Source organism: Eriocheir sinensis, chromosome 49, assembly GCF_024679095.1.
Source record: "Eriocheir sinensis breed Jianghai 21 chromosome 49, ASM2467909v1, whole genome shotgun sequence".
NCBI classification, from domain to species: Eukaryota; Metazoa; Arthropoda; class Malacostraca; order Decapoda; family Varunidae; genus Eriocheir; species Eriocheir sinensis.
This window is the reverse complement of record NC_066557.1, coordinates 8278320-8289471: the sequence shown is the minus strand read 5'-3', so window position 1 is coordinate 8289471 and position 11152 is coordinate 8278320. Positions and strand designations below refer to the sequence as shown.

General features: G+C 44.0%; 1 protein-coding gene across 1 annotated transcript in view; it reads right to left on the bottom strand.

The window, feature by feature from the left end:
* Positions 1-2835: 2835 nt before the first annotated feature.
* The window catches only part of LOC126981827 (tachykinins-like), a 14216-nt gene continuing 5899 nt past the window's right edge, over positions 2836-11152 (bottom strand). The window contains exons 2-5 of the mRNA XM_050833400.1: positions 9165-9350; positions 6854-7008; positions 6170-6296; positions 2836-5226 (exon numbers count right to left, since the gene is read on the bottom strand). Of these exons, the coding sequence (XP_050689357.1) occupies positions 6171-6296; positions 6854-7008; positions 9165-9350 (467 nt within the window). The 3' untranslated portion in view covers positions 2836-5226; position 6170. The remainder of the gene's footprint in view (positions 5227-6169; positions 6297-6853; positions 7009-9164; positions 9351-11152) is intronic.

Below are 11152 nucleotides of genomic sequence, written 5' to 3'. Positions count from 1 at the left end.
CACATTTTCCGTGGATCTTGAGTCAAACCACGATTTCCGCTGGCGTGGTTCTCATATTTCCGTGGTTTTCTGACGTGTCCACGATCTTTCAATGCTATGGTAGATTTCACTGAAGGACGACGGTATTACTCACCATCATTATCAGCAGCAATAATAACAAACAATTGGGAACCACGTTAGCGGAAATCGTGGTTTGACAAGATCCACGGAAAATATGCCCAGTGTAATAGTCGTGATAGACAGGAACACTAAATAAAAGACAGTGGCTCCTGCTTGAACATAAATACACTGACACTAATCATTGAGGTATCTGAGGTCACCAATCATTCGTCATCATCATGGGAATAGTAATAACGCTGTGAAAAATCTTGTCATCACACATGTTAAAATTAATAATCGCCTTTTTTTCTGGTTTGCTCTGTTGTGTTCGTCTTATTCGGTGTGAGGGAGACAAAACTAGCCTAATAACTCATGAATTATGCCCCAGCACCACAAAATACCTGTAGAGTATACCCCAACTACCCCACGGCCTAGCCTAATCTCATCTGAATTCGATATTGTTGATTAGATATTTTATTTTTCACTACTGGACTGTATTCATAGCCTAGTCACATAGGTATATATGTCATGTCGCGGTGAAAACTTTTGCTTCATACAGGATTCGTGCACAGTCATGACGTATATTAAAAAGTAAGTGATTTATGGCGTATATTTAACAAGCGTGTATAGGTTTTTGGCATATACTGAGTGGAATTCATTGAAGGCGTAAATTCAAAATAGTGTGATTAGTTTGAAACCTATTAATAAACAAGTCTGGGTGATTTTTGGCGTATGTTAACGAGTGTGACTGGTTTATGGCGTGTATTAAGAAGTGGGGAACTGCTTTATGGCCATGATGGTGGTTTAGTTATCTTTTTCGTCCTAAATGAGGTGGAATGCGTCTGTCTGTTTCGAAACGGCAGGCAACATTAGGGCCGTATTGCTAAACATTTCGTCGCCCAAGTTCACATATTTGACAAGACTTTCGTAGGAGTTGTAGGCATTTCCAGGAGTAGTTTTATGACCCTGGTGTTAGTCTGACCCTTCTTCTGTACCGTGAAACTAAAGAAACACTCATTAGAACTCACCTGACCCCCTCTTTGACCTTTAGAAATAGCTGATGTGAGAGGCAAAAGAGTCTTATAATACCAACCTAAATAGACCGGCATATACAAGGCAAGACGGAGTGGTGTCTGTAACGATGTCTGTGAAACTATGTACGTACTTGTTATTTCTTGACCTTTTTTTTTTTTTTTTTTTTCTTTACATCGCTTCATAGGTCCTCCTTCTCTCGTTTTCTTTGTGAAGTCATCAGTCTTGTCAGTCAGCCATCAATAAATCGTCTTTCCCGGTATGGTTGCGTAGTCCTCAGTCCATTTACGTCATCAATCAGTTATCAGTAAGTCATCAGGCCTGTCAGTCAGCCATTAAGAAGTCTAATAACCTTTCCTGGTATGGTTTAGTCATCAGTCAGATATCAGTCAAGTCATTTATGTCATCAGTCATTTATCAGTAAGTTATCAGTAAGTCATCAGGCCTGTCAGTCAGCCATCAAGAAGTCGTGTTTCCTGGTATGGTTGTGTTCAGTCAACCGAAAAAAAACAACTAAACCACTTCCAGATACAATAGGCGTCTCTCTCTCTCTCTCTCTCTCTCTCTCTCTCTCTCTCTCTCTCTCTCTCCATAAGCACAATCGAAGCCTATATAAAGATAATAAACTAAACCTCTTCCAGATACAATAGGCGTCTCTCTCTCTCTCTCTCTCTCTCTCTCTCTCTCTCTCCATAAGCACAATCAAGCCTATATAAATATAATAAAATAAACCTATTCCAGATACACTAGGCGTCTCTCTCTCTCTCTCTCTCTCTCTCTCTCTCTCTCTCTCTCTCTCCATAAGCACAATCGAAGCCTATATAAAGATAATAAACTAAACCTCTTCCAGATACAATAGGCGTCTCTCTCTCTCTCTCTCTCTCTCTCTCTCTCTCTCTCTCTCCATAAGCACAATCTAAGCTAATATAAACATAATAAACTAAACCTCTCCCTCTCTCTCTCTCTCTCTCTCTCTCTCTCTCTCTCTCTCTCTCAATAAGCACAATCTAAGCAAAAATAAACAAAAAAAACTAAAACTCACCCTCTCTCTCTCTCTCTCTCTCTCTCTCTCCCTCCATAAGCACAATCTAAGCCTAAATAAAGATAATAACCCCAATAAACACTTACCTCCCTCGCTGCGCCGCTCCGCCCCACGTGGCACAACAATGTAAACAAACCCGAACCGTCCCGAGGCGGAGTCGAAGTCACCAACCCAACCCATCGATAATACTTGTAATAGTGATGTAATCTTTAGTATCATTGTTATCATCATCGTTATTAGTACTCTTTGCATCATTTTCACCATGGTTTTCTCGTGTTGCTTGTGCTCTGAGGGTCCGTTTATGTAATTCAACAGGAGCATTACACTTAAAATTTGGTAAGTTATTCATTGCAAGAGATTGAGGGGAAGGCAATAAGAATAATGAATAAATAGTAATACAAACAGACAGTAAGAAGTCTTGTAGTTTTAACACATGCTGAAGAGAAGGAGGAGGAGGAGGAGGGACTCAACGACCGTCCCCAGCTCAAGTCATTGCACGAGGTTAGAGAATGCAATGATAATGAAGAAATAACGATAAAAAAACAAACAAAAACAAAAAAAAACTTATATAAAAAGAGGCATACTAGTAATTCTCCCTCACACACAAACAGACGAAGAAAAGGAGGAGGAGGAGGAGGATTATTAAAACGACCGTCCCTATCTCAAGTCTGTCCTTTATTGCACTGAACGAACTATAGAAGCCAAAGATTTTAGTGTTGGTCGTAATGTTTCGTCGCGTTGCCTCACGAATCGATCAAAACAATGTTGCGGGAGCCGAGATTAGACCACGAAGGAGGGAAGATAACGCTCTCTCTCTCTCTCTCTCTCTCTCTCTCTAAAAAACTATCAACACACCAGTATCCACCTCCATCACACTTTCATAATAATAGTAATAATAATAATAATGATAATAATAATAATTTCTACCTACCTCCCCTATGAACTTATCAATACATGTCATATTTATCTATTATTAAATATATATATGATACATTTTCCCTGGATATGTGTAATGATATCGGTTTGTTCTGTAATATATATAAAACTCTGGATACATGTAATTGTCTCTTGAAATATAAATAAATGTCTCTCTGGATACACATATAGATTCCTCTGTGATATGTCTACAACTCTCCACTTATATAAATCATCAATATATATCACCTGCATCAACATCATATATATATTTTTTTTGCATTAAAGTTCGAGATATCTTGCTAGTTTGATATGAGGGAAATTTTAACCTTATAAACAAACTACTGCACTCCAAACTTCTTCACAAAATAATTTGCAACATTCAATACATGACAGATGCAACACTACAAACCTTTGCAGAAATAAATATGAAGGAAAAAGCAATTACATCCTCAAAATAAGGGGAAATAACTTTGGGCTTTTGAAAATATATTGATTCAAACATTCTCTAAATTCCCCTTTTACAAGTTTAAAATCACTGACATAAGTCCAGACAGCTATTTGGGAAGAAGAGGAGAAGGAGGAAGAGAGGGAGGAGGAGAAAGAGGAAGAGGTCTAACACATACACACAGCCATCTTCACACAAAGCAGTCACCATCTCGTCCAACATTCACTCCCTCACACAACAAGAGAGAGACAGAACACGGAATAAGGAAAGAAGGCTCCCAGCATCCCAGCATATTGAATTAACACCAGACACAGGATCAGACACTACTTATAAGCGACACAACACCCTTTAATGAAACAACACTTCTCGATGTTATGAGTTAGAAAGGGAGAAAGGAAGACAATCAAAACAGGGGAAAGTAGAGACAAAGTTAAAGGAAGATTAGGCAGAAAAGAAATGACCAAATGCAGGGATTGTCAAATGAGATACTAAAGACAAAATAAAAAGAAGGTTCCCACACACAAAGAGGATCAAAGTCTATTACTACAAGAGATCCGATTCCTCTTCTACCGTCCTCTCGATGTTCTTGTGTTACTAAGTGTTGTGATAAATGATTGGATTACATTATTATTATTTAACATTCTCCCTCTGGTCTATGAATCAACAGACAGACAGACAGACGGGCAGACAGACTGACTGACTGACTAGATAACTGGAAAAGGAAATGGGTTTAAAAAGGAAGGGATGAAAACCAGCCACAAGGAAGAGGGAGGGAGAGGAAGGGATGGGAAGGGATGGGAAAGGAAAAGAAGAGGAATGAATGGAAGAGGAGAGATAGGGAGGTATGAGGAGATAGGAAGAAGAGAAAGGGAAGGTATAGAAAGGAAATATAAAGGGAAAGAAATGAAGGGAAGAGGATAGGGAAGGAAAAGGGATGAAGGGAAAAAAGGAAGACTGAACGAGAAAAACACTATCTACAAAATGCTGAAATTGACCGAGAAAAGAAAGAATGAAAAGAAGAAAACAAGAAGAAAGAAGACCACTGACAAAGCAGAAACAAAGAGAAAAAAGAAGCTTGTTGAAAAAGTAGAAAAAAAAAGAAAAAAAAGAGGATATTCAGAGAGGAGTAAAATGAAGGTGAAGGAAAGGGAAAGTGGAGGTAATTAAATGGGAAATAGCTATCACCTGGGCCATTAAGATACCTGGAACCCTTAATGAAGAGCCCCCCAGCCTCACGCACCTTAATTGAAACACACAGGTGAGGGGACAGGCGAGGACAGGTGTTGAAAAGGTTACTAAAGCTAATTACCACCACCACCACCACCACCACCGCCACCGCCACACACACACACACACACACACACACACACACACATACACACACACCTGGGTTAGTTAATTGTGGTCTGGACAGGTAAGAAGAATTAATTAAAGAGAAGACAGGTAATGAGGGTGATTATTATTATTATTATTATTATTATTATTATTATTATTATTATTATTATTATTATTATTATTATTATTGTTGTTTAGTTATGTGTTTTATGTGATTTTCTTATTGTTATTCTTGGTGTTGTTGTTGCCGCTGTTTGGTGTTGATGGTGGTGGTGGAGGTGGAGGTGGTGGTTGCAGTGGTGGAGGTGGTGGAGGTGGTGGAGGTTGATTATGGCAGGAGTCTCCCTTTTCATTCCTGTGGTGATGAAAAAAATATTATCATCATCATCATCATCATTATCATCAACATCATCATCATTTAGAAGTGCAGATAAGGTAAATTTGATGACAGAAAACATTAATAAACACAAAAACAGCTTAAGAACCCAAAAAAAATCAATCACAAAAATCTAATCTAATCTACCACGAAACTATAATCTGGCTATTTTTTTTCACTCATTCAAGTCAAATAAAGCCCAATAACCTACGACCAATAATAGCCCAACACTACCAAATAACAATGCAAAATAGCCCAACAGTCTATGATAACTAGCCCAATCATGTAACAAGCCCAAAATCTCTCTCTCTGGAAACATCTCTGTCTATCTATCTATCTGTCTATCTGTCTGTCTATCTCCTCCCCTCCTACCTTCCCCTTTCTCCTCCCCTTCTTCCCCACTCTTCTCCCTACCCTCTCCCCCTTCCTCACCTATCTATCTATCTATCTATCTATCTATCTATCTATCTGTCTATCTCCTCCCCTCCTACCTTCCCCCTTTTCTCCTCCCCTTCTTCCCCACTCTTCTCCCTACCCTTTCCCCCTTCTTCCTTCCCCTTCCTCACTTAGTTATCTATCTATCTATCAATCTATCTATCTATCTATCTATATATCTATCTATGTCTCCTCCCCTCCTACCTCCCCTTTTCTCCTCCCCTTCTTCCCCATTTTTCTCCCTACCCTTTCCCACTTCTTCCTTCCCCTTTCCTCACTTATCTATCTATCTATCTATCTATCTCTTCCCCTACTACCTCCCCCCTTCTCCTGCCCTTCTTCCCTACCCTTCTTACCCTTTCCCACGTACGTTCTGTGTGGTCTGGATATCTATGTAAATCTATGTAAATCACCCTTCCTCCTTTCCTCTCCCCCTTCCCTTACCCCTCCCTCTCCACCCTTCCCCCTGCCACCCCCCTTCCCTTACCTCAGCCGCGCATGCCGAGGAAGCCAGAGGGTGCCCGCTTTTCCTGGTAGGCAGCGCCCTTCTTGCCCCTCATGCCCAAAAAGCCCGAGGGTGCCCGCTTGTGTGTGCCCATGCTGCGCCACGCCTCCTGCGGGTAAGAGAGCGGTTAGTGTCTGAATGGAAGGGGGTGGGAGGGGGGAAGGGGTTACTATGAGTGTGAAGGGGAGGGGGATGGGGGAAGGGGGGAGGTGATGGGTGTTTCAGTGGGTCAAGGGGTAAGGAAGGGAGGGGAGGAGGGTGGGGAAAGGGAGGGGAGGGGAGGGGGTGGGTAAAGGGAGGGGAGGGGAGGGGGTGGGAGAGGAAGGGGAGTATTTGTGGGTTGTTTTCTCCTCCTCCTCCTCCTCTTCCTACTCCTCCTCCTCTTCTTTCTCCTCTTGTTTCTCCTCTTTTTCTCCTCTTCCTCCTCCTCCTCCTCCTTCTCTTCCTCCTCCTCCTCCTCCTCCTCTTCTTTCTCCTCTTGTTTCTCCTCTTTTTCTCCTCTTCCTCCTCCTCTCCCCCTCACCCCTTTCCCCCCGTACTCTCTCCTTCTTCCTCTCTCCTCTCTCTACTTCTCATCCTCCTCATTCTCTTCCCTCATTCTTCCTCTCTCCTCTCTCTACTTCTCCTCCTCCTCCTCTCCCCCTCCCCCCTACCCCCCGTACTCACAGGCATGTAGTAGTAGTAGTCGTCGTCGAGGGGGGCGGCGTCCCCCAGCCCCTGCCCCTGGAGGAGGGAGAGCAGGGCCTGGCGGGGGGAGGCTTGGGCGGAGGGTGGCATGTACCCCTCGAAGCCGGCCTTCTTACCCCGCATGCCGAGGAAACCTGGTGGGAAAGGAAGGGGGGGTTAGTGGGAGGAGGAGGAGGAGGAGGAGGAGAGAGAAGGAAGGAGAAAAGCAAGGAAAGGTGGAGATAAAAAGAGAAGAGAGAAGAGGAGGAGGAGGGGGTGGAGGAGGAGGAGGGGAAAGAAGAAAGGCAATATAGGAAGGAGAAAAGCAAGGAAAGGTGGAGATAAAGAGATAAGAGAGAAGGAGGAGGAGGAGGAGGAGGGTGAAGGAAGGAAGGAAGAGTAGGGACGTAAAATGCAAGGAAACAAGGAAGAAGAGAAGGAAGAGGAAATGAATAAGAGGAGGAGGAGGAGGGAGGAGTATGAAGAAGAGGAGGAGAAGGAAGGAAGATTAGGGAGGCGAAAGATAAGGAAGAGGAAAGAGGAAGAAAAGGAGGGAAGAATGGGAGGAGGAGGAGGAAGAAGAGGAAAGAAAGATACAGCATGAGGTGGGAGGAGGAGGAAGAGAAGAGGGAAAGAAGGAGGAGGAGGAGGAGGAGGGAAGAGGAGGGAAAAATAAAGGGAGTAGGAAGAGGAAGAAGGAGGAGGAGGAAGAGAAGGAAGGAAGAGGAGAAGAGGTAAATAGAGTAGGAGGAAAGAGTAAAGAAGAGGAGGAGGAAGAGGAGGAGGAAGAAGAGGAGGAAAGATGAAAAGTGAAGAGATAGTAAGGAGAGGAAGAAGAGGAAGAAAAGAAAGGAAGGAAGGAAGGAAGGAAGGAAGGAAGGAAGGGAGGAAGATTTTGTTTAGTAGTTTGGACAGGAGGGTTTAAGAGGAGGAGGAGGAGAAAGAAGAAGAGGAGGAAGAAGAGGAGGAGGAGGAGGAGGAAGAGGAGGAGGTAAAGGATGGTTGGATAAACAATGAAGAAAGCTGGATTTAGAGAGAGAGAGAGAGAGAGAGAGAGAGAGAGAGAGAGAGAGAGAGAGAGAGAGAGAGAGAAATTACACAAACAATACCAAATCAATATAATCTTGCCCCATTCCCTTCCCGCCCCTTCCCACCCCTTTCCCATCCCTTCCCGCCCCTTCCCACCCCTTCCTCAACCCTTCTCTTCCCTTCACTTTTCAAACTTTCCCATCACTCTATTCATTACGCCTTCTCCTTCCTACCCCTTCCCATCCCTTCATTTCCCTTCACTTTCCCATCATAATTTCCATGTATATTCTCTTCCCATCCTTTTCCTTCCCTTCTTTCTTCCCTTCTTCCCTTCCTACCCCTTCCCATCCCTTCATTTCCCTTCACTTTCCCATCATAATTTTCATGTATATTCCCTTCCCATCCTTTTCCTTCCCTTCTTTCTTCCCTTCTTCCCTTCCTACCCCTTCCCTCCCCTTCATTTCCCTTCACTTTCCCATCATAATTTCCATGTATATTCTCTTCCCATCCTTTTCCTTCCCTTCTTCCCTTCCTACCCCTTCCCGCCCCTTCATTTCCCTTCACTTTCCCATCATAATTTCCATGTATATTCTCTTCCCATCCTTATCCTTCCCTTCTTCCCTTCTTCCCTTCCTAACCCTTCCCGCCCCTTCATTTCCCCTCACTTTCCTATCTTAATTTCCCTCCCTTCTCCCTTTCCTTACCCCCTCTTCCCCTCACTTTTCTTTACTATGCCTCCTCTTCCCTCCCTTTCTCCTTCTCCCTTTCCCTTCCTGCCTCCCTCCATTCACCCCTTTCCCAGCCTTTCCTTCCCCTTCCCCACCCAACTCTTCCTTCTTCCTTTTCTTCCTCTTCCTCCTTTACCCATCATTTTTACCCTCCTCCCTTTTGTTTTTCATCCCCTTCTTCATCCATATATTTTCTTCCCCTACTCCGCCTCCCTTCTCTTACTCATCCTCCCTTCATCCACTCCTACACCTTCCCCATCCCCCCCATTCCCCTCTTTCTTCCCTATTTCCCTTCCCCCTCTTCCCATTCCTTCATTTCCCTTCCTTCCAATCATTTTTACCATATAATTTCTTCTCTCTTTCCCTGCCTCCCTCTTTTCCCCCCTTCCTTCCCCCCCATCCCCACCCTTCCCCACCCCTTCCCCACCCTTCCCCACCCCGATTCCCCTCCCCCCCTTTCTTTCCTATTCCCCTTCCCCCTTCCTCCTCCTCCTTCATTCCCACCCTTTCCCCCCCATCCCCACCCCTTCCCCCCCATTCCCCACCCCCCTCACCTGAAGGCGCTTTCTTGCCCCTCATGCCCAGGAAGCCGGAGGGAGCACGTTTGAGGAGGAAGTTGAAGTCTGAGTCGAGGGCGGGGCGTCCATATACAGCCTCCTCCTCTTCCTCGTCCATATCGTCTTCCTCGTCCTCACTCTTCTTCCCCCGCATGCCCAGGAATCCAGAGGGCGTCTTCTTACCTGTGGGGGGAGCCGGGTGTGCGTGAGAAGGGAAGTAAGGAGAGAGAAGGGAGGGAAAAGGGAAACGAAAGGAGAGGAGAAGGGAGGAAAAAGGGAAAAGAGAGGAGAGAAGGGAGGAAAAAGGGAAGAGAGAGGAGAGAAGGGAGGAAAAAGGGAAGAGAGAGGAGAGGAGAAGGGAGGAAAAGAAGCAGGTGTGAGTGGGAAGGGAAGTAAGGGAGAGAAAAGGGAGGAAAAAGGGAAACGAAAGGAGAGAGAAGGGAGGAAAAAGAAGAGAAAGGAGAGAGAAGGGAGGAAAAAGGAGAGAAAGGAGAGAGAAGGGAGGAAAAGGGAGAGAAAGGAGAGAGAAGGGAGGAAAAAGAAGAGAAAGGAGAGAGAAGGGAGGGAAAAGAAGAGAAAGGAGAGAGAAGGGAGGAAAAAGAAGAAAAGAGAAGAGAAAGAAGAGAGGAGAAAGAGAAGAGGAGGAAAGGAGAGAAAGGAGAGAAGGAGAAAGGGAGAAAGGAGAGAGAAGGGAGGGGAAAAGAAGAGAAAGGAGAGAGAAGGGAGGAAAAAGAAGAGAAAGGAGAGAGAAGGGAGGAAAAGGGAGAGAAAGGAGAGAGAAGGGAGGAAAAGGGAGAAAAGTGAGAGAGAGGGGAAGAGAAGAACACAGACAGAGATAGAGACAGACAGACGAACAGACAGAAAAGGAGAAAAAAAAGTAGGAAAATATAATCTAATTCAAATCACCTCCCTCAAACACACACACACACACACACACACACACACACACACACACAGAAAAGGAGAAAAAAAAGCAGAAAAATATAACCTAATTCAAATTCATCTTACTCAAACACACACACACACACACACACACACACACACACACACACACACACACACACACAGAAAAGAAGGAGAAAAAAAAAAAACAGAAACATATAACCTAATTCAAATCCACCTCTCTCTCAAACATATCCCCCCCCCTACTCCCACACCTCCCCCTCCCCCCTCCCCAACACACACATTCCAGGATATAGTTTGCATCCATTAAACTCCTTGACGCACTTATTTATTTATTTATGCGCCAACGCCATTAGTTCCACCCGGCGCGGACCTTTGATCACGTGGGAGGCGCCGGGCGTGAGGGACGAGAAATGTGACGTGAACAGGTTAGGGGAATTTTGGCGTTCAATGTGTTTGCTTGCTTTAATATTTGATGGGAAGGGAAGTTTGTTTATGGATGTGTGGGTAGATGTATATGTGCGTCCCACTCTTCCCTTCCTCCTCCTCCTCCTCCTCCTTCTTCTCCTCCCTCGCATTCTCATTCTCCTCCTCCTATTACTCCTCCTCGTCCTTGTCTCATTCTCATTCTCCTCCTCCTCCTCCTCCTCCTCCTCCTCTTCCAGTTCTTCCTGCTGTTACTTCATTTTTCTTCTTCTACTACTACTACTACTACTATTACTACTACTACTACTACTACTATTACTACTACTACTACTACTACTACTAAAACCAGAACAACAAGAGTAATAATGATAATAAGGATAATAAAAATAGTAGTAATATTGTGAGTAATGAAAAAAAAAAAATTACAAGAAAATGAAAAAAATGAAATAAAAAACGAAGAAAACGATAAGAAAAACATGAAATAGGAAAACTTTAGCATCAATTATGGCCAAGAAAATTGTGATAAAATATAAATAAGCCCCCCCCCCCCCTCTCTCTCTCTCTCTCTCTCTCTCTCTCTCTCTCCTACGTGACCCGGACATAACCAAGCCTCAGCCCCTTCATAGAAAACGTGCCAATTGGAGCCCATTCAAAGG